Source organism: Sodiomyces alkalinus, assembly GCF_003711515.1.
Source record: "Sodiomyces alkalinus F11 unplaced genomic scaffold SODALscaffold_4, whole genome shotgun sequence".
Taxonomy (NCBI): domain Eukaryota; kingdom Fungi; phylum Ascomycota; class Sordariomycetes; order Glomerellales; family Plectosphaerellaceae; genus Sodiomyces; species Sodiomyces alkalinus.
In genome coordinates this window covers 1604582-1630021 of record NW_021167082.1, presented here as the reverse complement: position 1 = coordinate 1630021, position 25440 = coordinate 1604582, and the positions used below count along the sequence as shown (strand labels likewise).

General features: G+C 57.4%; 8 protein-coding genes across 8 annotated transcripts; 5 read left to right on the top strand and 3 right to left on the bottom strand.

Moving 5' to 3' along the window:
- Nucleotides 1-10: 10 nt before the first annotated feature.
- SODALDRAFT_378430 (hypothetical protein) lies at nucleotides 11-3993 on the bottom strand (the record flags this gene model as incomplete). Its single annotated transcript, XM_028614981.1, has 2 exons — nucleotides 11-3823; nucleotides 3953-3993. The coding sequence occupies 2 exons, from the start codon at nucleotides 3991-3993 to the stop codon at nucleotides 457-459; spliced, it is 3408 nt and encodes a 1135-aa protein (XP_028467135.1). The 3' UTR covers nucleotides 11-456.
- Nucleotides 3994-4209: 216 nt separating this feature from the next.
- On the top strand, nucleotides 4210-6338 carry SODALDRAFT_294729 (autophagy protein Apg6). Its single transcript, XM_028608764.1, has 2 exons — nucleotides 4210-4389; nucleotides 4459-6338. Exons 1-2 carry the CDS (start codon nucleotides 4305-4307, stop codon nucleotides 5883-5885), a joined length of 1512 nt encoding a protein of 503 aa, XP_028467134.1. The 5' UTR covers nucleotides 4210-4304; the 3' UTR covers nucleotides 5886-6338.
- SODALDRAFT_344249 (ATP-dependent bile acid permease) lies at nucleotides 6090-11638 on the bottom strand. Its single transcript, XM_028613153.1, has 4 exons — nucleotides 11190-11638; nucleotides 10454-11110; nucleotides 8451-10359; nucleotides 6090-8388 (listed from the first exon to the last, which is right to left on the bottom strand). Exons 1-4 carry the CDS (start codon nucleotides 11472-11474, stop codon nucleotides 6515-6517), a joined length of 4725 nt encoding a protein of 1574 aa, XP_028467133.1. The 5' UTR covers nucleotides 11475-11638; the 3' UTR covers nucleotides 6090-6514.
- Nucleotides 11639-11981: 343 nt separating this feature from the next.
- On the top strand, nucleotides 11982-15289 carry SODALDRAFT_332765 (WD40 repeat-like protein). Its single transcript, XM_028611800.1, has 4 exons — nucleotides 11982-12557; nucleotides 12710-12812; nucleotides 12908-14291; nucleotides 14358-15289. The coding sequence occupies exons 1-4, from the start codon at nucleotides 12438-12440 to the stop codon at nucleotides 14977-14979; spliced, it is 2229 nt and encodes a 742-aa protein (XP_028467132.1). The 5' UTR covers nucleotides 11982-12437; the 3' UTR covers nucleotides 14980-15289.
- Nucleotides 15290-15694: 405 nt separating this feature from the next.
- SODALDRAFT_157049 (hypothetical protein) lies at nucleotides 15695-18002 on the top strand. Its single transcript, XM_028606906.1, has 2 exons — nucleotides 15695-16382; nucleotides 16525-18002. Exons 1-2 carry the CDS (start codon nucleotides 15831-15833, stop codon nucleotides 17542-17544), a joined length of 1572 nt encoding a protein of 523 aa, XP_028467131.1. The 5' UTR covers nucleotides 15695-15830; the 3' UTR covers nucleotides 17545-18002.
- A 514-nt stretch (nucleotides 18003-18516) lies between these two features.
- SODALDRAFT_323725 (hypothetical protein) lies at nucleotides 18517-19360 on the bottom strand (the record flags this gene model as incomplete). The annotated part of the gene is made up of 2 exons (XM_028609828.1): nucleotides 18517-19219; nucleotides 19314-19360. 2 exons carry the CDS (start codon nucleotides 19358-19360, stop codon nucleotides 18517-18519), a joined length of 750 nt encoding a protein of 249 aa, XP_028467130.1.
- Nucleotides 19361-19814: 454 nt separating this feature from the next.
- SODALDRAFT_332760 (hypothetical protein) lies at nucleotides 19815-22039 on the top strand. The gene has a single exon (XM_028611799.1). The coding sequence runs from the start codon at nucleotides 19921-19923 to the stop codon at nucleotides 21751-21753; it is 1833 nt and encodes a 610-aa protein (XP_028467129.1). The 5' UTR covers nucleotides 19815-19920; the 3' UTR covers nucleotides 21754-22039.
- Nucleotides 22040-24101: 2062 nt separating this feature from the next.
- Nucleotides 24102-25429, top strand: SODALDRAFT_359204 (hypothetical protein; the record flags this gene model as incomplete). Its single annotated transcript, XM_028614163.1, has 2 exons — nucleotides 24102-24146; nucleotides 24251-25429. The coding sequence occupies 2 exons, from the start codon at nucleotides 24102-24104 to the stop codon at nucleotides 25427-25429; spliced, it is 1224 nt and encodes a 407-aa protein (XP_028467128.1).
- Between the last annotated feature and the right edge of the window lie 11 nt (nucleotides 25430-25440).

The window sequence follows — 25440 nt, the reverse complement described above, 5'->3', positions numbered from 1 at the left end:
GTCTCTCTGGCAAGGGCCAATACGGAGCATAGGGAAACGGGGGGACTGGTGGATTTGGTTTACGGTTGCTGTGTCCTCGACCATGTGAAATCCAATGGGCTGGCTACACGTCCTTTCTTTTCCTTTCCATTCCGCCTTGATATGCTTTTCTTTGGAGTAGCGGACTTTTAATGCCACGCCGTAATGAAGACGTTTTGCAATATTTATTGTTGGCAAGTGCATAAGGCAGCTATGCGAAGAAACAAAACGACGCCGTGAGGAGCTTGTTGGCTTTGCGAGAGCCGCTGTAGGTCCGGGGTAGAGAATATACATAGAAAAATAAGATGGAGAATCGGATAGATATGGAGGGTGACAGACACGCAAAAAGAAGTCGCGGAAACGGCACGGCCTACAGGTCTTTTTGCTTCGGCCACGATGCCGATGCCGCTCTTCAATCGCCGTTTTCATGTTTCCCGCTTAACCCCGCAAGCAAGTGAAGCAAAAGTCTCTCTCGCAGGTAAACCCGCCCACGCCGCACCGTCTCATGTGCCCACCGGGCGTCTGGACGATCGAACCCGTAGGACTGCCCAGGCTGTCCGTGGTCCTGGGCTTGGTCGGGGTGCTGAGGCCGCCGAAACCCTCCCGTGCGATGCGTAACCGCGCGCTCCCCGTGGCTTGGGCGGTTCCGCTGTGTCCGCGTTGCGGGGTGCGGCGGCCAAACGTGGCGTGTAGGGACCGAGGGGTCCGGGGCGTGAGGGAGCCGACGACGCGCTTGGGTTTGATGGTCGGGCGACGACGTCGAGCGGAAGAAGGGAGGCTGTCGGGTGTGGCTCCCACGTCGCCGGGGGACTCCCTTCTGGTGCTGGGTTTCTTGATCGGGGAGGAGAGGGAGATGGGGCAGGTTTCGTCTAGGTCGTCTAGGTCGTCATCGTCGTCGTCGTCGTCGTCAGGGCGTATCTGGAGGGAGAGGAGGCCGCGGCGGATCGTAGTCGAACTTGGCTTCGAGAAAAGTGTGGAGCGTGGTTGTGCTTGCGGGGTCGAAAGGTTATCGGCCTCGGGTGGTCTGCCCTGCTCGACTGCCGTAGGGGTCCGGGGTCTCTCAGGTGGCCCGGTGGCGGGAATTGGGCTCGCTATTTCCGCGGACTCTTCTTGGACAGGACAGGATCCCCGCGCTGGCGTGGTTTCTTCTGTTGCGGGTTCGGACGACTCTCCATCGGAAGATTCGCACTCACTAACGTGTTCACTGCCCTGTGGGAGGGTTGTTGACGAGTCCACGGCAGTTTCGGTGATCTGGCCCTCAGATGAAGCGACGGGGGATGATTGAGGCTCATGGCGGGATTCTGGCGTTTGCTCGGGAGTACATTGTTGTTCTGTCGGCACACGCGTTTCGACATTCGTCTCGGCATGTGTAGGCGTACGAGTACCGGAGCTTTGCTCCTTGTCCTCGTCCCCGTCTTCGAACATCTCTTGGTCGTTTTCGGAACACTCGATTGAAACTTCGACATCCTGAACTGCCTTGCCACCGCATTCGCGTTCTGTAGGTAGGGTAGGGCTGCCGCGAGAGCTTGTCTCGGTGTCAACCGCCTCGGAAATGTGAGAAGCCTCTTTTTCCGATGCAGGACTATCGCTCCTTTCCTTCGGGCTCTCTTCCTCTTCTTCCTGGCTTTGTCTCGCCGCAGAGCGCGTCGTTCGCACCGGAAGCGAAAAGAGGCGAAGAGCCGGGACGGTCGGGGAAGCAGAAGCACTATGTCTTTCAGATTCGGCCCATGACGGCGGCTCAGGAGTGGTCTCTGCCCGTTCGGCTGCTGGTTCCTGTGCTGGCATCTGATGAGTTGGCGCCATGGCCGAATCTTCGGGTATCTCAATGTCGTCGTCGTTATTGTCGTCGTTATTGTCGTCGTCGTTGCAGGAGACCTTGATCAGTTCTTCATACTTTCTCTTTTGGCTGCGTGTCAATCGGAAAGGCGCTTCTGCCGTCTTGACTGATATTCGAGTGTCCGGGGCCTCTGGTCGCGTTCTTCCAAGACGAGACATGGGAATGCCATCTTCGTCCCCCGAGAATTCATACGACTTGTCAACTTCGTGTCTCGTGAAGGTCAAGGTCTCCTTCAAGGGCTGGGCCACTGATGGCTCTTCTCTTGTCGCATCAGAGCAAGGCTCGCCCAAAGCCGGGACGGCCGGCTCTGCCGAGGCACCCTCTGATTCCGCGGGTGGGGGTGAAGGAAGAGCTGGCAAATCGTGCACCGGAGGGCTCGGCACCGGCTGCTCCGGAAAGTCGCTGAGATCGGTATACCCGCCTGGTGTCAGCAGCCGTGAGGGAAGGACAATCTCTATCCTCCGCATTTGGGTCTGGGTTTGACCAGGCCACTCTTCGCCAGACACACTTGACCGAGTCGGTCCTGACTTGCCACTCTTTGCTGGTTTCCGAAGGTCTGCTGCGGGTGGTCGCTTGGTTTTCGCGGGTTTAGTTTTGGGTTTGGGTTTGGTTCTGGTTTTTGCCCGTGAGGGGTCTTTGTTTCCTTTTGACCCCTTCTTCCCGGACTTCGGGTCGTCTCGTGTGGATTGGCGATTACTTGTTTGCTCAATGGAGTGGATTGCCTTGTCCGTATGCAGTGCACCGCTGGAAGAGCGATCGGTGGCTTTGGATTTGTCGACGGGCCTTTTGTCTTTCTTTCTTGCCGGTTGGTCCTGAATGTTTCTCGACGGCGCTGAACCGGGCGCAGGCCTGCGACCTGATTCTTTATTCGTTCCGTTCGTTCCGTTCGCTCCGTTCGCTCCCAGGCCGAGAAGCTCATCCTCGTCGTCGTCATTCGCCGGAGGGGCAGCCAGTAGTTTTCGAAACTGGGGCTTTCTGACTTGCAAAGGTCCACTCTGGCGAAAGTTGGATGGAGTGATCCGCCGGATGGGAGACGGAACCCGGGGTGCCTCTCTGTCGAGGCGTCGGGAAGACCACACTGATTGGGAGCCATCTACCGCCGGAAAATCGTACCTCGCGTTAAAGAATCTGGAAGTGAAGGTGTGATTCAACCCTGGTGGCGGCAACGGAGGGGCTCTCCATGCAGGGTCGACCGTCTCTTCTTGTTGGTCCCATCCCCAAGAACCATAAGATGACGACGCCGGCAGGGAGAGGGCTGTGTGGGGTAAGAAGCTGGTAGATGGGCGTCCTTGGAATGGTCGTTGGATCGGTGTCATGACTGCACCTCGGGTAGCTGCGTGGAGGACTGGGCCAATTTTCTGGAGGGATCGCGATTGGGGTCGAGGACGGGAGTCGGCATGAGCATGAGCATGAGCATGAGCATGAGCATGAGCATGGGCGTCTGGTTTTCGTCCTTGTAAGATGCGATGCTCCTCGCCTTCCTCGTCCGCTTCGTCGTCTTTGTCGTCGTCGTCGTCGTCGTCGTCTCCATCCGTTTCCGTCTCAGATCCGACGTAATCTCCCAGAAGGATCCCTTCATCCTCTTCCTCCCCCCCCTCTTCATCCTCAATTCGCCCCACGTCCCTCTCATTTTGCATGTTCTGGATGTGACCATTATCAACCACGACCTTGCCCGTCCGGAGGTCAATTTCGTCGCCGATGCCCGTGAAGTCCCTTTCATACTTTGCAAAGATGTGCTCAAAGGTCGATTTGAGTTTGTACGCAGCAAAAGCTCTTGATTCCTCCAATTGGCAACCGGGGTCTCGTAGCCGGGAGACTTCTTCGGGCTCGTAAAGCAGCTCATCGTCGTCCTCATCGCCCTGGCCTTGCGTAAGGCTTAGCCTGGGCCTCTTAGCCGGCGGCTCCATGGGAAGTCGTCTGAGTGCATGGATGAAGAAGAATGGAGAAGGTTGTTGCAATGAGAAGGAACTCGCAAGTAGTTGTTGTATGCAGTGAAGGTGTGAATCTGCAGGCAGGAATCGGAGTATCGGAGTATGGGTAAAGGTACTGTATGTGTATGGTATTGATGGGTCTCTTAGCAGTGAACTCGAGACTCACAATGAAGAGGTCACGACTCGATTCAGGATGGGATGGTACATGAATGATTAGTAATTGTCAATGACGCGCTTCGAACGCGTCGGCGGGGAGGTGGGGAGCTGGCTGACCGTGTTCGAAGCTACCTACCTAGGTGTGTACATACCTTACCCACCCTGCTTATCTCAGCAAAGAGCTGTCTGGTCTCGACGTCACGTCACCCCATCTAAAGTACTTCGTGTACACGTACTTCGTTACTTCGTACGCTATACGTCTCTATTCCATTTCCCGTCACCAAACACTTCTCCCATCTCTCACAAATGACTTCAGCACCATCATGATAACTCGGTATTGTCTGGACTCATAACAACAAACCATGTACTGCCAAAAATGCCGGGCGCCTCTCAAGGTCGACAGCTCACTGGAAGATCTGAACCCTGCTGCCTATGATCTCCTGATAGGTTCGTATCCTAGGACTCAAGGCACAATCCCCCTCTTAACGTAGCCTCCCTGCTGACGCCTCGGAAAAGCCTCCTCTTCCCAGCAACCGCCAAAGAAACTGCACTCCTCCAGGCCGTCATATCCCCAAGACCAGCAGCGCAAAGCCATCTACGATAGAGCCTCCCAGAATGCGGGCCACCCAACCATCAAGCGTACCGCAGTTGGTGCGCCATCACAGCGAGATGCCACCATGTCCTTCATCTACCTCACCGAGTCGCAAGTCACACAACCGACCCCCCCGCGAGCCAATAACTCTTCCCATCCCACCTCTCCTCGGGCCACTCAACACGGGGGCAAGGTGAACCGGGAGAATGGCGTGCCCAAGGGCTACGAGATGGAGCGCGTCAACAAGCTCTTCGAGATCCTCTCCTCGCGCTCCGACATGGACCACCCCGTCTGCGTCGAGTGCACCGAGATGCTCGTCGACGGCCTGCAGAAGAAGCTCGAGACCGCGACGAAGGAGAGGGACGCCTACGTCTCGTTCCTCAAGCAGGTGCAGGCCAACCAACCGAGCGAGGACGACATCCAAGCCCAGCAGGAGGCGCTATCCAGGGCCAAGCAGGAAGAAGCTGACGCGATGGGCGAGCTGCGCCGGCTCGAGAAGGAGAAGGCCGCCGTGGACCGGGAGATGGCCGCGCTGGAAGAAGAGGCGAGGGCGCTGGACCGGGAGGAGGAGAAGTTCTGGCGCGAGCGCAACGCCTTCACCACCAAGCTGTCCGAGTTCCAGAACGAGCGCGACAGCGTCAACTCCAAGTACGACCACGACGCGCGCCTCCTCGAGAAGCTCCAGCGCTCCAACGTCTACAACGACACCTTCTGCATCAGCCACGACGGCACCTTCGCCACCATCAACGGCCTCCGCCTCGGCCGCCTCTCCAGCAGCCAGCCGGTCGACTGGCCCGAGATCAACGCCGCCTGGGGCCACGCCCTCCTCCTCCTCGTCACCGTCGCCGAGAAGCTCGATTACCGCTTCGACGGCCTCGAGCCCCTGCCCATGGGCAGCACCTCGCGCATCATCCGCTACGAGCTTCCCTCGCCTGCCGCCTCCAGCCGTCTCGTCGGTGGTGCCAGCCAGCGCGGCGTCGCCCCCGTACAGCCGCTGCCGCTGCCGCCGCCGCCGCCGCCGCCCAAGAAACACGTCCTCGAGCTGTACTCCACCGGCGACCTGCCGCTCCTGACCTTCATGCACCGCAAGTTTGATAACGCCATGGTTGCCTTCCTGGAACTGGTCCGCCAGCTGGGCGCCTTCGTCCACCGCCAGACCGCCGCCGAGGGCCACCCGCTCACCCTCCCTTACAAGATCGAGGGCGACCGCATCCACGACGTGAGCATCAAGCTTGGCATGGCTCAGGATGAAGGCTGGACCAAGGCGTGCAAGCTCACTCTGACCTGCTGTAAGTTTTTGCTGGCTCATGCGAGTAATGTCAACTCTAGCGCTAGGAGCTCGGGGACTTGATTCCGGTCGTATTGTCTTGCTTTCTCTTTTTTTTTTTTCTTTTTCCTCTTTCTACGTGTATGCACAAGGAAGCCTGGCGTTCGGGAAAGGAGTCATCATGCTATCGGGAATCCGGGTGTCATCTGTGTTGGAGGGACGGGCGTTCAAACATGACATGAATCGGGTCGAATCTTCACTTCTAGGGCAAACACGCAGGGGCATTCTCAGTTAGTAGGCTCATGGCAGAGGGCTGGATAGCGAATTCTGCCAAGACGAAGCGGTTATGTGTTTTTCAGTGCTGGCTTGATTCAAAGCAACCTCTTGTCTCCTCTTGTCTCCTCCTGCGACCTCCCTGGGAATATGGGTATACCCCTTATCCCCTGAGCCATGGGATGGAGGGCGGGTATTGCTACGGTTATTTTCTTATCTCACATCTAGAATTATGTCGCTCTGGAGAAACAAAGCCACCGCTTCGCATATGAACCAAGTGACGTTGTGTTGCCTAAGAGGGCCAGAGTCCAGTATATATAAAAGACCAAACTTTTGATGAAGAAGCGGCTATGATCCAAGCCAAGCCGAGACGATATGATGATGCATTCTGAATGCTCAACATTGTCGAAAAAAGAAAAGAAAAAAAGGCAAACGACAGTCTATTTACCATCCGAACCATAAAGAATATCCTTCAACTTTTCCTTCTCGCCACTCTCCTCACACATACCCCTAAACACGCCACCTTCCCCCTTCTCCCACAATTCCCTCGGCGCGCCAAACTCCGCGACTTGCCCCTCACTCAGCACCAGAATGCGATCAAAGTCAGCAATGGTGCTAAGCCGATGCGCGATGACCAGGAGCGTCGACTCCATAAACTCCTCGCGGATGGAGCGCTGGATAAGCGCGTCCGTCGCCATGTCGACCGCCGACGTGGCCTCGTCCAGCACCATGACCTTGGGTCGGGAGAGGATGGCGCGCGCCAGGCAGAGGAGCTGGCGTTGGCCCTGGGAAAGGTTGAGGCCGCCTTCCGCGACGGGCGAGGAGAGGCTGCGGAAGGGGTTGGTGTTCGTGCTCCTCGGCGTCGGCGTGGCGGGCTCGGGGGCAGGGTCCGGGGCGGATGATGACGATGATGACGATGATGACGGTGACGATTCACCGGGCGGCGGCGTACCGGGTGACGAATCGAGAAGGTGGACGCGCCGTAGGGCCTCGTAGAGCTCGTCATCGGTGCGCTCGTCGAACGGGTCGAGGTTGAAGCGGACGGTGCCGGAGAACAGGACGGGATCCTGGGGGATGATGGCGAGGCGAGAACGCAGCTGCTGGAGCTTGATCTTGGCGACGTCGACGCCGTCTACGTGGATGGTGCCGGACCGCGCTTCCAGGAACCGGAAAATGGCGAGCGTCAGGGATGATTTCCCGGCGCCCGTCCGTCCCACCACGCCGACCCTCTCCTTCCCCTCGACGTGGAAGGTCAGCCCCTTGAGGACGGGTGGCAAGTCGTCTGCGTAACTGACGACGAGGTCGTTGATCTCCAGCCTGCCTTCGGACGGCCAGGTTGCGGGCGGATCCTCCCCGCCTTGGTCCTCCGTCGGCAGTTCGGCGTACTCCACGACGCGTTCTGCGGCGTTCATGTCCAACTCGATGCTCGCGTAGTTTCGGATGGCCCAGAGGACGCTCTCGGAAAACTCCAGGGCGAAAGATAGGGTGAAGCCAGCCAGTGCGGCGTCCATCCTCGAAGAGCCGAGGATCATGATGGCCACGACGACGGAGAAGATGGCACCCAGAATGGACATGCGCCACCCCATCCAGCGATTGAAGAGCCACAGGTACCAGGTTGCCATGCCGTAGTCGTCCGTCTTGGTGTACAGGGCCTGGACGTACGTATTGGCCTTGTCGAAACCCCGGATGGTGGTGACACCGGCCAGGGCCGAGCCGAATACTTCAAAGATGGGCGACTTGGTTGTGCTCTCGAGGCGTTTGCTCGGCCGTGCTGCGTCCAAGTAGCTGACGGCCACGCGGACGCACGCGAGGAGGAGGGCGAAGGCGAGCAGAATGATGTAAGGGGAGACGAAGATGGCAGCAATGCAGATGCCGACGACGCTGAGAACACTGTTGAGTGTCAGGGCAATGTCCACGGCGATTCTGCTGTCGATGATGTTGAAATCCGCCGTGAACCTGTTGAGAATCCTACCAACAGGCACGGTGTCGAGCCACCTCAGAGGGGCCCGGAGGACCGTGTAGGTCATGTTGTGGAAGATGCGTCGGGAAGCCTTGAGGCTCATCACGAAGAGGAAAAGCATCCGGACAACGCCGAGAACGGCGGCTGCGGCTGAGATGGCTACATAGATTCCCAAGTAAAATTCGACGCTGCGGGCTTCGGTTATGTGGACGGGATTGGGCGGGACGTGGTGCATGGTGTGCTGGAGACTAGCAGCATAGGCGGCTCCGTGGGCGTTGTGGGCGTCGTGGGCGTTCAGATCCAGTGCCTCTTGTTGGTTATTGCCCGTCCAGATCCTGAGCCACCATGAGCGGCCTACGTCTATCGGTTAGTTTCGAAGAATGAATATCCGGGTTATTTAGCTTGATCGTACGTACCGAGTGTCATAGCCTCGAAGGCGATGAAGAAGAAGGCGGACATTGTCCACCAGGACCATCCGCCACTATCCCGCAGATACGCCGCGTAGACATGCTTCTTGATCGCGCCCTGCTCTTTCGATTCTTCCTCGATAAATTGCCGGGCCGCTTTGGAGGGTACCTTCTGGAGCGCGCTGCCGCCGGCCTCCGAGTTCATTGCCATGGGTTCTCCATCTTCATCTTCCGCCCCGGTCCCCGTCCCCGTCCCCGTCCGCTGGGGCTGGACATCTTGCTCGATCAGACGCAGGGTATCGTCGTCTCCGTCCATCTCGGAGGTCCGGACAGCGCGCTGTACAGTGCCGTCGCCGAGCTCCAAGACGAAGTTCGTCTTGGGCGCGCAAAGACCGACGTGGTGCGTGACCAGGATCCGCGTCCTTCCTTTGCACAGGGGTCCGGTGAGGCATTTCTCGAAAATATGGCGGCCGACGTGGGCGTCGACGGCGCTGAAGATGTCGTCGAGGATGAGGATGCCCGCTCTGGAGTACACGGCCCGCGCGAGGGTGACGCGCCACTTCTGGCCTCCGCTGAGGTTGACTCCGTTGGCGCCAAGCTCCGTCTGGTCGCCGTCCGTCAGCATGTCCAGGTCCTTTTGCAGGGCACAGGCCCTGATGGTCTCGCTATAGCGGTCCTCGTCCAGGGGGAGGCCGAAGAGGATGTTGTCTCGCAGGGTGGCGTTCTCGATCCAGGGGATCTGAGCAACAAAGGCGATGCTGGTGGGAAGAATCCAGTTGCCTCGGTTTGCTTTATCGTCGTGGCGCTCGTCGGTCGAAGGCGGCTTCGGCACGTAGATCTTGCCCGAGAGAAGGTCCGCTTCCCCCAGGATGGCAGCCAAAAGCAGGCTCTTACCCGCTCCCGTCTTGCCCGACACGACCGACAGCTCGCCGGAGGGGAATTCTGCGGTGACGTTGCGCAGCACGAATCTCTCGGATTCATCGGTCTCCTCGTCGTCAGCGGGCCAAGCAATGTCCGCACCTTCAAACGAGACACCGTCGCCATGGGTCACGATCTGGGTGATTTCGGGTGCCTTTGTGAATTCCTCGATCCGACCGATGGAGACTTTGGCGTCGATGAGATCGGTTGTGAGTTCCGGGAGAATGGACAGAGCAAGCTCAAGTGATTTGAAGACGCTGATGCTCACAAAGGCAACAGACGGCGTCAGACTACCATGGATCAAGGCGTAGACAGAGAGAGAGGCGGCGGCGAGGGCGATAGGGCTCCCGACCCACGAGCCATAAAGGGCGGAATCGGCCTTGAAGGCGTCCCAGATGGCCTTGAGCTCCTTTTCCCTCATATCATGGATACGGCCGCCCCACTGGGCTTCCAGGGCAGAGAACTTGATCTGGCGCATGCCTAGAAGACACTCGTTGACGAGGGCCAGCTTTTGGTCCCTGAGTTTCATCAGTCGGTCTTGCGCACCGGTGTAGAGCTTGGTGAAGTAGATGTTCAACGGCGTGATGAGAGCCAGGGCGCCGAGGCCGGCGAGAACAGGGATCCAACCCAAGAGCGAAACGAGGAAGCAGATGCCGATGACAAACCTGGCAATGCTGCTGGGGAAGAAAAGCTGATAGGCGGCAAAGTCGGACACTCGCTTGGCGTCGACACCGATCAGATTGACGATGGCCTGTTGGGATTTGAGGCTTGGTCCATCCTCGTCCTCGTCGTCCCCGGGTTTGCCTTGATTCGTGGACTCGCCATCGGCTTCGGCGTCGGTGTCGGTGTTGGTGTCGGTGTTGGTGTCGGTGTCGGATTTACTGACCGACTTGACATTCTTTCGCCGCATGGATTTCTCGACAATGATGGCAGATAGGAGATTTCGAACCGGGACCAGCAGTTCCGACCACGACACCCAGAACATGACGGCGCTCAGCCACTACACTCAACGAGGTCAACGACGATACTTCTTCTTTTTTTCGTTCCCCCCCCATGATAGGCATCCAGAACGAAAAAGGCGGGTTGAGACGTACAGCATCGGCCAAGATGGAAAAGCCAAGCCAGAAGACCAAAAGCCAGGTCTCGATATCAAGCTGTGTCCCCGACTGTCTCTTCTCCAGAGCCCTCAAGATCTGGAGAGTGACCCAGTAAGGCACGAAGGAGACAAAGCTCCTGAAGAGGGCGAGAGACCACTGGGCTAGGACGGCCCACCGGAAAAACCAAAGAACACGGAGCCAAAGCGCGGAGTTGGCGTTTTGGTTGACCGTTTTCCAACGCGCAGAGATATCCGAGGCGCGAGTTGTATGGCCGGGACGAGGAAGATCGACTACTTCGAGATCCTTCTTCTCTCTGGCGGTCTTGATCAAGGGGTCGCACCAGCTGAAGGTAAAGCGGCTGTATGCCGGCACAGTGTACATGCGATCAACAAGAGCACCGTCCAGATAGACGTCCGGCCGTCGGGCTAGTGACACACTCGTGGCAGAGAAGCCCAGGACGGCAACCAGAGTGAGAATCCTCAGGGCAAAGGAGATGGGGTGATGGGGTAGAAGACGGGTCAGGACAGAAGTGCCTTGGATCAGCAAGACCAGGCCTAAGACCAAGCTGCTGACCCAGGCCCACAAGCCAACATTGTAGGCGTGGACCGAGTCGTGCGTGGCAGCGATACAGGCGGCTTGGACGACGAGCAGAATCTACGTACGCACCACGTTAGCCTTTCTGGCGGGCCATATTCGGCACAAACCAGATGAGTTCGAAATGAGATGAACGCACCCACGCAGCAGAAAGAAGCCCATCGGCAAGAAGCACGTCCTGCCGGTCAACGGTAGACAATATAGCGACGGCCAACGAAGAAGCAGAACCGAGAGCGGCGAGGAGGACGATCAAGACCTTGGGCCACCTGTTGGAGAAGGTGGCGTTGGCCTCGGGCGTACTGTTCCCGTCCTTGTCCTCGTAGAAGTTCTCCTTGACAGACGGTGACCGAAGCTGGGAGACAAATCCGACGATGGCCGGGACGGAGCAAACGGCCACTACGGCGAGACCGGCCCCGGCCTCCATGGGTGGGCGAGGATCGATGCACCGCGGGATACGGTGGATGTATTGTTTTTTATTCTTGTTTATTGCTAAAAGAATGATGCAGCAAAGTTTTCTTCATATATGACATGTAGCAGACAGAAAGATGATGAAAATGATGAAAAAACGGCAGATGATGGGGACAGGGTAGGAGGCAGAAGCAGGGTATAAGTCAAATTCGTCCGTCTGGAAGGATTCGGTCTGAATCATCGCCGGGGACTTACTAATCGACGTCCTGGTAAAGGGATAATACGGATAGTATGTAGATGCTCTTTATCTAAGGTACCTTATGCTAGTAGGTCCATAAGACGTCTATCGGGGCCGTGTCCCCGTTTAATGGGTTATCTGCTGGTCCAAGTACGCACTTCGTACTTTAAGGTAAGGTACCTTACCTTACCTTAGCTAGGTACCTAGGTACCTTAAGGTACTTACCGTATCCGTATCACGCGTGATACCGTTCCAGTCTCCCAAGGTCATCGATTCCATCGTCCCAATCATCCCTCATCCCTCCTCAGCCTTCTTCCTCTCACTGCCTCTTCTCTTAATTTCGTGTCCTTCCAATGCCAACAGGCATAAGATAACCTTCCAGTTACCCCGCTCTAAAGGCACGACTGCCCCTTCGAGCTCCCGACGAGCAAGACCAAGGTAGCAAGCGTGTTACACCTTCGGCTGGTGGTGCTGGTTCTCTCGCGTACACCAGTCGTTCTCGTTCATCAACGCCAACGTTCGAGTCGTCTTTCCCAACCTGAAAGACTCCCACTGGGTTCCCTTATTTACATCTCTTCATGGGCTGCTTCGAGGCGTCCCGAATTCGAATCCCCGCTGTCCACCGTCTTTAGTCCAACTACCTTGGGCATTTCCGTCGCCTCGAGACCATTGTATTCGCTTGAAGGACACCCATTCATATGCCTATCTCTTACAGCCCCTCCGGAATAGACCATCGACGCGATGAAGAGCACACCTTTGATTATCAATTGGCACGATCAAAATGCCCCTATCTATTCTGCGCACTTTGAGCCCCAGGGCAAGGGTAGACTGGCGACCGCTGGCGGCGACAATAACGTGAGGGTACGTCTGCCTTTTTTTCTCTTCTTCTTTTCTTCTTTTTCTTTTTGTTCTTCATTTCTGTTTTTTTTTTTTTCTTTCTTTTTTCTTTCTTTTCCCCACGCAAAACGGGGTCTCTCGAGAATCAAGTAGCTGACATACTCCTCTGCCTATAGCTTTGGAAAATCGATGGCCATGGCGAGGACCGCAAGGTTGAATACCTCTCCACATTGTCCAAACACACTCAAGCTGTCAACGTTGTGAGATGGGCTCCCAAAGGTACGTCAAGTGCTCTCAAGTGCTTCGTGCTTCGTGCTTCCAAGCTCCAAAGCTGTGGATTCGTCGTTACTAACATTCCGTTCGCCCCTCTCCAGGTGAGCTTCTTGCCTCCGCCGGCGACGATGGCAACGTCATCCTTTGGGTTCCCGCCGAACACCAAATAGGCCCCTCCTTTGCATCAGAGGGGTTGGAAGACAAAGAAACCTGGCGGGCCAAGCATATGTGTCGGTCGAGCGGCTCCGAGATATATGACCTGGCCTGGTCGCCCGACAGTACATACTTCATCATCGGTAGCATGGACAACGTTGCCCGGGTTTACAACGCAAGCACGGGTATGCTCGTTCGGCAAATTGCCGAACACAGCCACTACGTCCAGGGCGTGGCGTGGGATCCGTTGGACGAGTTCATCGCAACGCAGTCTTCCGACCGGTCCGTCCACGTCTACTCCCTCAGGACCAAGGACGGACGGTACTCTCTAAGCGGCGGTCACGACGATAAACCATCCCGGATTGCTAGTCACAACAGGAGTGAGCTGCCGGCTCTGCGGATTGCATCGGGCAGCCCGGCGCCTCCGGATTCGACTCATGCGCGGTCGCACCTCGTGGCCGTGCCCGAGCAAGCAGTCGGAGTCGGAGTCGGATCCCCGGCTCCATCGGCACCGGGAACACCGACATCGATGGCTTTGCCGATGCACCCGCCGAGCACCATCAGCCACAGCAGAAAGTCGTCGTTTTCGTCGGCCAGGCGGTCACCTAGTCCGGCTCCGTCTCCGTCCATGCCCCTTCCGGCGGTGATGCCGATGGAGCCGGCTTCCAAGCCGCACTCGTCGTCGACACCGGGGTATGTCGGCGCTAGGACCGCCCACCTATACGCCAACGAGACGCTGACGTCCTTCTTCCGGCGGCTGACTTTTACGCCGGACGGGAGCGTCCTTTTGACGCCTGCGGGGCAGTACCAGAGCCAGCACCAGCATCCCGCCGAGTCCAAGACGACCTACGAGGTGACGAATACGGTGTACATCTACAGCCGGGGCGGCATCAACAGGGCGCCCATAGCGCATCTGCCCGGACACAAGAAACCGTCGGTGGTGGTGAAGTGCTCTCCCGTATTCTACCAGCTCAGGACGTCGCGGCGGCCGGCTACCCAACACATCGCCATCGACACGTCCTCGACCGGAGAGGTTATTCCCTCTCTGCCGGAACCCGTGTCGGAGCCGCCCCGGGACTCCCCAGCCATGGAGCCTCCTCCACCGCCGACGCCAACCTCTACGGCGGAGGCTGCGACGGCGGCCACCATAAGGCAGTCGACCGAAACGGCAACGTCGTCCACATGCGGGCCCCCAGCGGCGTTTGCTCTGCCTTACCGGATGGTCTATGCCGTGGGAACCCAAGACTCTGTCCTGCTGTACGATACGCAGCAACACACACCCATCTGTATCGTTAGCAATCTCCACTGTGCCACGTTCACCGACCTCGCTTGGTAAGTTGAGACGCCACCATGGCCATCTCAAGCAGTCTCTTCTCCGGGCTAACGCAAAACAAACAGGTCGAAGGATGGACTGACGCTTCTGATAACGTCTTCGGATGGATTCTGCTCGACCTTGTCGTTTTCGCCGGGTGAGTTGGGCCAGGTGTACCAGGGGGAGGTGCCGACGGCCAAGAATCCGGTTGTTCCGGGAACGGCGTCGTCGTCCCACCAGAACACGCCGGTTCCTACACCGACGTCTGTGCTTGCGCCGCCGTCTCCGTTCCCGAGCGGGCCGTCGTCCCATTCACACCAGCACCGGACGGCGTCTTCTGGCTCGTTTGGCGCCTCGACATCTCCGCTGCCTGCAGGGTTCGTCCACGCTCGGCCGTTGTCGCCCAGCCGGTCCACCACCTCGGCGTCGTCGTCGTCGGCGGTGCCACCGTCGCTGGCTGTGCAGGCCGGGGTGGCGACCAATCCTCTCCTTATCGTCGGCAGCGTGCCCAGCATCGCGGCGACCCATTCTGGCCAGGTGACGGGTATGCCTGTCACCACGCCACCTGAGACGCCCGGCAACCGGCCGACTGACGATCCGGCAAACCGGGGCACGAAGCGGGACGCTAGTACGGAGAGAGAGGGGGGCCGACCCAAACGGAGACGGATAGCACCCACGTTGGTGGAAGCCTTCCCTGACCAGCAGTGAGAGAGAATTAAAAAAATGGAGATCATTTCGACGATTAATGCAGAATGACCAGTACCTCTGGTCTGTCTTGGTGTAAGATACTTGAGAAGACAAAAGTGAAATGATGGATCGATGGCCTGGGGAGAGACGACAGGAGAGACGACAGGAGAGACGACAGGACAAGGCTTAGGTTATAAGAGGGAAGGGGTCGGGTTTGCATGGCATGGCATGACTTGGGCGTTTGTTTGGGGTTTGGGCAGACGCGTAGCAACCAATATACCATAGGTAGGAAGCTCCCGGCAACAGGGAATCAGGAATCAGAATATCATCATGTTTCTTTGGCTTTGTTATCATGGACCTCTGCTTGTGGTCATGTGATGGTCCTGTCGTTGTCGTACGTAATACGGACACTGAGGTACGGTACCATTATCTTAATGAAGCCGTTGATACCTTATACGAAGTACTTTTTAATGACGTACCAAGACCCTCGCTTTCCGAGACGAGATACCTTACCTGAAAAAGTTACTCACTCGTGTCCCTCACTCTCTACCTTACATTATACTCCCTCACATTCTCATGCTTCAGAGCAATGTGAATGAATCTCCTCAATTTGCCCGGAATCAGCAATCCTACACATGTTTCTCGTTTCAGACGAATTGCATCCAATCCTCTTCTAACCCAGTTTCCGTTCTAATCATCTCGAGCTACATTGACGACATGATGCATGACGTTTCTCACGCTCACCTCTAAGCCCACGGGCATCGCCGCATTTCCAGTGCATCTCCAACGCCTCATCTCCATATTCCTCGTCTTAGGTGCCGAGATACCCTTATGGTCTGGTTCAAACCCCCCTACTAAGGTAGTGAATCGCCATGGCGACAAAACGACCCCGTAGCCCGGATCTCATCCCCAACCCTTTCATCAAGAAGCGAAACCTGCAATGGGCGCTCGAGCCTCCCGAGTCTCGTGGCCACATCCCACCAGAAGAAGAGTCCGACGAACAAGATGACGATTCCAGCTCGAGTGCCGACTTCGACTTTGCCGCCCGCGAAGCAGAAACAGAGAAGCCACCGCCGCCGACGTTCTCAACAGCAGCCGTCGAATCGGGAAGCGAGTCCATGACGGATCATGCAGCGCATTTCAGTGCGCTCCTTGCCGCTCACACGCTCAAGCTTAAGCGTCCTACGCTGCTTCCCGTAGAATCGTACCGAGCTCTGTACGAGGAAAATTTTGGCTCCCCGCGCGGCGCCCACTTCGTCATCCATCAGCACAACCACCCCGTGGCTGGAACACATTACGATTTGCGTCTGCAGATCAACCCGACGAGCAGCGCTAGCTGGGCTGTCATGTATGGACTTCCTGGCGACCCGAACTCGCTGCGCTTGATGCGGAATGCTACTGAGACGAGGGTGCATTGTCTCTGGGTGCGGCTCAGGATCCCCCCCCCTTCTTTTTTTCTTTCTTTTTTCTTTCTTTTTTCTTTCTTTTTTCTTTTTTTCTTCTTTTTTTTTCTTTCTCTCCTCTCTTCTTCCCCAGAGCCGGCAACTGATGGTCTCGCAAAACTAGAACCACTTAATTGAAATAGCCTCCGCTTCAACCGGGTCCCTCCTCATCTGGGACACGGGAACCTACTCCATCCTCCCTCGACGTTCCAAGCACGCCCCCTCCGTCGACCCTTCTTCGCCCGCCTCCTCTGCCCGTTCCGACGACGATTCCAGTCCAGAGCAGCGCGAGCACCACCACCACCGCCGCCGCCGACACCCGCACCAGACGGAGCAGGAAAAGCTCCACGCCGCTTTCCGTGAACGGAAGATCCGCCTGCGGTTGGACGGGACCCGCCTCCCGCGCCCTTATGTTGTGAACCTGCGCCTTACCAAGTCGGAGGATGCGCAGGGACGAGCCAAGGCTGCGAGGTCGGCGTCGTCGTCGAGGGGCCGAACTCGACAGAGACGTGGTGGTCGTGGTGGTCGTGGTGGTGGGAAGGCGATGCGGCGGGTCGTGGAGACTACGTCCGAGTCTGGCTTCTCGTCCGCTGCAGAGGAGGAGGAGGAGGAGGAGGAGGAGGGAACTCGCGAGGGGCTTCGAGTCGCCGTGGAGACGAAACAACAAGACGAAAAAGGCGCAGGTCGGGACGGCGTCCCCTTGCCGCCCGGCCGTCGGAATCAAGACACAGTCCTCCAATCGACTCAACCAAGGCAAATCGACCGAAACGCCCAGCCGCTATCCGAAGAAATGCGCCGCGAATTGGAAGAGCTCGACGAGTCGGCCCAGGTCCGCGCCTCCAACGCCTACCCCGGCGCCGAGAACAGCGTCGGCAGCGTGCACCAGCGCAAGTGGTTCCTGTCCCTCGACCGTGCCGCCTGCGGCTTCGCGAGGCGTCCGCCCGCCGACCAGGGGGCCAGGGCCCAGTGGGTGGGGGAGTCTAGATCGGGCCGGGACGACGGGCGTCTGGGCTTCCCTTTCTACGTTCGCGGTCCCGATGTGGAGAGGAGTGTCGTCACCGGTCGGCTGGCGGCTGACATACTTCGCGACGAAGGGGTGTCGGGTTTCGTGAAGAGGAAAGGCTGGAAGCCTGTTTTGAACTGACGGACGACGCTCACGCCTCGATGTCGTTGCTTGTACCCTGATGCAGGAAAGATATAATCATGTTCGTCATTTCAGCGTTCGATCATGTGGCAGTCGATCACCGACCTCTATGGTAACCTGTGAGCCATCCTCGGCCATGGTCCCCGGTGTCAGAGGCTTGGGTCGCCCTCTCCAGGATGGATGAGGCGTCGTCATCGTCGAAGTCATAATCGGGACGGGCAGCGGCGAACTGGTCGTTCAACGAGTAGCGAGAACTAGCGGAGCGCAAGGTGCGGGATGACACCGACAGGTACTGGGCGTAGTCGTCGGAATCGGCGGACGAGCGGCCCGGAGGCACGCGTAATGAGGATGGATGGCTCCCCCGTGAACGAGCACTCCGGAGGCTGTCGTAGTAGTTTGCAGGCCGCGGAGGCGGTTGAGTAGGTGAGGCGAGTTGGACGACGAGTCACTCGTGGTTTCAAGATCACATCAGCCTTGTGTCTTTATGACCGACGAGTCGTTTTTTCTTCTTCTTCTCTTTCGGAACGGCAGGGGCTGACGAGAAGTGGAGGTGGGAACCGCTGGGGTCAGTCAGTTGAGGCATCGGTGAGGGTGAGGTTGAATATAGTGGCTGTTGTTCGTTTGCCGATGATGTCCGGAATAGGCGGCGCGTGCGTTTGTGTAGTGTAGTGTACGTGAGGTGAGTACGAATAAGGATCGAAGCAATCCCGTCGTTGCTTGGTGGACGACAGGGATCCAAGTCGAAGAGGGGCACGCTGTTCTAACATTGCTTGCATTTCGACGGGTTTGGACAAAAGGAAAAGGAAAGGAACCAAAAAAGGGTAAGAGAGGAAGAGGAGGAGGAGGAGGGGGAAGAATAAAAATAAAAATAAAAAATAAAAGAAAAAGCAAAAGGAAATCGATGCCGCTCGCTAAATGCTTCTTTCTCCCTCTCTTTGCCGATTGATTCTTTCCAGAGACACCCTCGTTTTGTTACAACACCAGAAGCAACACCAGAATGATGATGAGCACCGTGATGAGGACAGCAATGCAGCAGCTGCTCAACCTATCCTCATTCCGCCGAATGACAAACTGCAGCTTGGTCATGCCAGTCTGCAACCGTCCGCCGACGCGGTCCGCAACCGTATCCACCACCTCCAGCATCTCCCGCTGCTCCTCCAGCTCGCGCCCCATATCGCCCGCCTGGCGTCGCAGGTTCCCCACCGTCTGGAACACGCCATCCAGGTGCGTATCCTGCTCGCGCATCATCTCCGTCTGCTGCTGCCGTTCAAACTCGGCCACGTAGTCGCCGTCACCGTCACCGTCGCCGTCGCCGTCGGGGATGCTAAACGAATTCGGATCCGGGAGGTCCCCCGACCCGGGCCCGGCGCTGGCTTCTTGCCGGGTCTTGTGGAGCTCGTCGCGCATATCTTCGACTTCGCCGCCTACTTCCTGCACGAGGCGCTCGCGGCGCGTCACTTCGGCCGCGTCGAGCCCGAACTGCGTCGGGTCGGCTTCGACGGCGCGCACCGACTCGATTAGGTCGCTCAGGTCTTCGGCGAGGGCGGCCAGCGCGGATTCGAGGTCGGTGCGCGCGGCGACTAGCTCTGGGGACGAGGCTTTGGTCGAGAGCGAGCGGATGCGGAGGTAGGAGGTGAAGAGGGACCGGGTGGAGTCGAGCTGGGTGAGGACATCTCTGCAGAAGCAAAAGTCGTTTAGCCATGGATGGGCTTGAGGCTGGCTGACCGGCCCAGCCTGCTAGCAGCCAGGGTTACAGTTGTTGTACTTACTGTTGGACCTGGAGGAAGGGATCCACCTCAGTAGTGGAGGACATCATCCTGGTGACCGTAATTTGTATATGCCCATTCGTATCGGCATTGGCGCAAGGTTGTTTGGACAGCTTAGGGTCGAGGGTTGTTGTGTTGTGTTGTGTTGGGCCAGGAAATTGACCAGACGTACGAAGTTACGAAGTTGCGGAGGCCGGAGTAATCAATGGGGATGACGTTTGAAAGGAGGGCCACCAAATCAGCAGTTCGGTATTTCTTCGGCTGAATTATCCAGGTACCATAGGTACGATCTCACCGGCGATTACCGAGGTGAGCATACTAGGAAAGTGGCTTCACCGAGAAAAATTCCCTAACCCCACCAAAGATCCTCAGGGGAGGGGGCTTGAGTCGCTCGATGATTTTTAGGACGAATAGTTCCATCTCAGAAACAAATCAGAGTAAGTGAGATAGTGAAAGTCTGGTGTATCCTTTCCTTTCATTTTTTCGCTCTCCTTTTTTCTTTTCTTTTTTTTGAAAAAAAAAAAAATTAAAAATTTCAACAGCCGGCTCATCTCATCTCTACTCCACACAAAATCATCTCTCCCATTCAGCTCCTCCACCAGACCCCAGGATGATACCGGACAAGCCTCTCCCCTATGGGGATGAATTTTCGTCAGTCGAGGAATATGTCGACTCCTTGCTCGAATTCGCCAGCACAGCGGACATGTTCCAGCTCTTCGCCGGCGGCGTCCACCTGAACGACTTGTTCATTTCAGAGCGCAGCCTGTTCGAGATGAGCGTCCCGGAGGACTGGCAGCCTTACATCTTGTCCCTTGAGCCCATGGGCTTCGTCGACCTGCTCCTGCGGGATGATCTGAACGCCATCCCAGAGGGTTCCCGTCCTCCGGCGAGCCTGGCAAAGTACATTCGGGACGTCCGCCGGTTGTCCCTGCGCCGGGCGTTCGGAGGCCCGAAGCCGCCCAAGTTGGCGCGGACGGTGGCGCTGGGCATGAAGCCCAAGAAGATCCACGAGGTGTCCAACTTTGCCGAGTACATCAACCGGCTTACGGGGAGCATCGCGACGCGTTACGGCAAGGACGTCACGCACCTGGTGGACTTTGGCAGCGGCCAGAACTATCTCGGCCGGACGCTGGCCCTGCCCCCTTACAACCGGCACATCGTCGCCGTCGAGGGACGGAAGCACAACATCGAGGCGTCCAGGAACTTGGATGTACAGGCAGGCTTGTCCACGCGGGAGAAGGTGCACCGCAACAAGAAGATGTGGCTGCAGGTCGTCGACAGCCAGACCCCCGAGGACCAGCGGACGTCCAAGGCGTTGAACCGGGCCGCCAACGCGCACAGGATCACCACCGACCCGGCTGCCGACCTGCGGCCGGCGAAGGAACTGGCGCAACGATATGTCAGGGTACCGGGCAAGGGTACAGTGTCGTACGTGGTCAGTAGGTTGGAAAGCGGCGACCTGTCCGATGTGATTGCGAAGATTGAGAAGGAGGTGTGGGCGGGAGAGACCGGAGGGACCGGAGGGACCGAAAAGGACAAGGACGAGGAGGCCAAGGGTACGAACAACGACAAGGAGCTCAGGATGATGGCCATTTCCATCCACTCTTGCGGAAACCTCTCGCACTACGGCATCCGGTCGCTCATCATGAACCCCGGCATCCAGGCCGTGGCCATCGTGGGCTGCTGCTACAACCTCCTGACGGAGAAGCTGGGCCCGCCGACGTACAAGTTCCCGTACGTGCGACCCAGCCTGCAGGCCGTCAACGGGCGGGCGTTCGCCGAGTCGACGCGGTTCGATCCGGAGGGCTTTCCCCTGAGCCAACGGCTGTCCACGTACAAGGGGGACGGGGTGCGGTTCAACATCACGGCGAGGATGATGGCATGCCAGGCGCCCTACAACTGGGGGGAGGAGGAGAGTCACCACTTTTTCACGCGGAACCTCTTCCGGTCCGTGTTGCAGAAGATTTTCCTGGACAAGGGAGTCATCACCAAGGTGTACCACCGCGAGGGCGAGAAGGAGAAGGAGAGAGACGAGAACGACGTGGAGACGCCGTTCAACGTGAGCACGAACCCCATCATCCTCGGGTCGCTCCGGAAGCCGTGCTTCGCTTCGTTCAAGGCGTACGTCCGGGGGGCGGTCGCCAAGCTGACGACGAACCCGGAGTACGGCAAGTACAGCAAAATGGTGCACGCCAAGATGTCGGACATGAGCGACGAGGAACTGGAGTGGTATGAGGCGAAGTACCTGAGCCGGGGCAAGGAAGTGTCGGCCATCTGGAGCCTGATGGCCTTCAGTGCGTGCATCGTCGAGTCGACCATTGTGACGGACCGATGGCTTTTCCTCAAGGAACACGGCGATGTGGTCCAAGATTGCTGGGTAGAGACGGTATTTGACTACAGGGAGAGTCCACGCAATCTTGTTGTGGTTGGCATCAAGAAGTAGGAGGTCGGGCGACTGTTGTTTATTAATTGTCCATCATGATCGCAGGGACAGCGGATTGCGGAGGGATTCTAGACAGTTCGGCGGGAACGGTTTATTCCACTTTGGCGTTTGGTGTTGTTCAAAGAGCGGCATATCGTTGGCTCTAGAAGCTTAGATGAAAGGAAAGAAGATGCCCCTGTAGGGGGGCGCTCGATACGTGGAATATCTCTGGAAAGATAAATTTGATCGCCAGAATGGCGAGGAATAGTAGTGGTCTTGATAGGTGTGTGATGCATCGTGGAGTGAGGCTATGTACCAAGGTAAGGTAGGTCGGTAAGGTACCTAGGTAGAGACGCAGCACTACCTTACCTACCCGGACGGTATTTGGAGTTACCTTAGGTACCCTATGTTCATGCCTCCACGCTTGGAAGGTACTCTAGCAACTTGGCGTTTCAAGTCATGGAGGCAGGCATGTTCCTTTTCGAGGGGTGGACCTGCGTCCTCGGGCATGATGCAACGGGAAGAAGGCAGGGCAGTCCAAGGCCATGCAACTGATATGCAAGCGGCCCAAAGGGTTCTCGTTTTGATCAACATCATTAAGCCATGACGACGAGGCGTAAAGCCATCTCCCTCCATCCTTCCCTAAGGTATGCGGTAGGTACCTTAGTAATCACCAATCCCCTTCATTCTCTGCTTGCCGAGCAGGAATGACCTGTTCAGGGGTGGGCTGCGCCTGTCATCATGGGCCTCGGGTGGGTGACTCTGACTCTGACATGGAAGGATGTGCCGGGAAAGAATAGTGTTGGGGAGGAAAGAGGAAAGCACGAGGGACGTCAGGAACTCCCGACTTGTACTGGACTCGAGACATGAGACACTGCAGCCCTTGGACTCGAACCCCGTGCCAAGTGGCCTGTTTTCCGTCGTGGCCGTCAGGGTGAGACATCACCATCACCATCACCACCACCTGCACCGCGTCACCACATCACATCAATTTCCGCTCGACACACCATCTCGCCAATTTCCCCGCAAGATGTGTGTCCGTACACGTACATCGTACATCGTACATCGCACATCGCACATCGTATGCCCTGCCATCGGGTGTCTTTCCGGTGCAGATGTGGCGCCAATCACGCCAGATCTGAGCTTGGCTTCTTTATTGAAACCTGGTTTCCCCAGGGTACTGTAGGCTTGGGTTGTTGCTCCCAGCTGTTGGCACGCCGGAATCCCAGCCAGTTGGTTCGCCCGCCCGCCCGCCCGCCTCTCGACTCCCTGCTTTCCTTTTCCAAGGTAGGAAGGTGGAGTGAAAAGTCGAAGAAAGGAGATGAGATGATGACTAGGACAAAAAGCCGTGTGTGCGTGTGACTACTGAGTACAGCATTGCATGCCTGAACTTGCTTGGCCTCGATAAAAGCCCGGGAGAGCAGGCAGGCCACTAACGGAGTAGGCCAGCAGACCATGGAAGACCGACTCGCCACCCCACCTACCACCCCTCATGCCTTGGGACGGGTGAGTCTGTGACCTGGGATCGTGCGAATCGTCAATTACGAAATCGCTGGCGCCATTGTTCTCATTTACATTTACCTGGTACGTCGACAATGACGACTCCATCACACCTTTTCCTCTTGAATGCTTGTTCCTTTTATTCTCTTCTTTTGTCTCCTACCTATTCACTTCCTCACCACACCTGGCTCTCCTTTTATACGGGTTCCCTTGTTCCCCCTCCCTCATCATCTCGTGTCGTACAAACTATTGCCATTTCGACAGACAGCCGGCTACCCACAAATCGGAGTACGGCAACCGACTGTCTATGCCCCTCCACCTGATCCGGGCTAGCTACCGAGTAGTTCGAGTAGTTCACTTGACCTTGAATCGTATCCCGGTCTATTGATCTTCCAGGCCTACCTACTCTACTCCGTACACAGCTCTTCGACGTCGGTCCCGGAGATATCTCCTAGCTCGACCTACTAGCACGCCCGCATCGACATTCGACATTGGCTACGAGAAGGGTTGGTTGGGTTTATAATCATTAGACGCAGACCGTTAGAGCAATTTCTCTCACCTCATCGTCTTACCTAGTCGCGGACCGACCCTGGGCTTTTTCTTTATCGTTCAGTGCCCACGCCCGCCGCTCTCTCCACTTGGCACCATCTCACTAGTCTCCAGTCTCCATAAGGCATCCTCCCACTCTTCCTTATCTCGCATCGGCCAACACCCAACACCCAACACCTAACGCCCCGCGCCCAACGCCTTCTCCGTATTCCCCCGAACGGAGTGACGGAAGACGACCCCTGAAAAGAGCAAAAGGACGCAAAGGCCATATATGGCCATAGTGTGCAGTGTCCATAGCCCAACTCACAAGACCCATCACCATGGCCGCGATATCCTCGGCTATGAACGTTCAGATTACCTTTCTCGTAAGTTTATCCGTATATCCGTATCCGTATCCGTATACCATATACCATACAATCAGACACATCGTCTGATGACTGACACATATATCGGTGGCTCCTTCATCTAGCCCGGTACCTACTCTCTCATTCACTTCCCCCCCGAATTGTACGCCAATTTTCTCCAACCCGTCCTCGGTGTCCTCCTCCCTCAGACGCAGACGGTCAACTCAAGCCGGCGATGGCCTGACCACGACCTCGAGGGCCTCACGAGCGACCATCAACACACCTTCCTCAACGTCTCGGTCACGCCTCTCGAGTGCTCGGTCGTCTGCCACACCTCCTTTGCCCGTTCCGTCTTCGAGCCCGCCATCGCCGCCATCCCCCGAGATGCTCGGAAATCTGCTTTTATCTCCCAGGAGCCCTACCTTGTCCTCTCTGTCATTAGCGGTGACGTCGACATTGTGAGCCGCATCCTTGAGTTGACGTGCCCCCTGGCCCTGGCCGGCATCCCCATCTTCTTCATCTCCACCTATTACTCCGACTTTATCCTGGTGCCGGCCAAGGACCGTGAGTCGGTGGTCAAGGCACTTACCGAGCGCGGTTTCGTTCTCCACCGGTACGAGAAGGACAGCTTCGTGGCCAACCGCCACGGCTACACCACTCCGACCATTGCGGCGGTTGCCGCGCCTTCCCCGGCCACCATCGCCGAGCTGTTCGGCCGCACGTTCGCCCAGCTTAAGAAGCGGTGCGTCGAGCCCATCGTCGAAGATGGCCTGCGTCTGGTCCAGCTGAGCGCGCGTGACGCCCATTTGCGGGGCACGGGCATCGGCGAATGTTACATCGACGGCCCTTCGCGGCGCTTCTCGCAGTCCGGTTACGGCATGAGTGGTGGTGCCAACGGCCGTAACCCGCCCCAGCCTTTGTGGATTGACGCGATCGACGCGCGGCTCTACGCGACCCTCGTGTCTGCCCTCGTCGCCCGGCCGCGCTTCTTCTCGCTCACGCTGGCCATCGAAGACCCGCCGTCCCTGCTGCTGGACCGCAATCTGCTCCCGCTGTTTGGCGATATTCTCATTGGCGACCGGAGCAACGAGCTCGTGCCCATCTCTCTCGACCTAGCCAAGCTGCCCTTCGAAGCGACCGGCATAGTGTGCGGCGTCGCTGGTAAGATCGTCCAGGAGATGACCATGTCACGGCCGGGTATGTCGTATCTGTCGACGGCTTGTGCCGGCACCGTCATCCTCTCGCCCGAGCAGGCGGCTCAGGCACTCGAGGTTCTGCGACCCCTGATGGCCGAGGAGGAGTAGGCTTCCCCCGG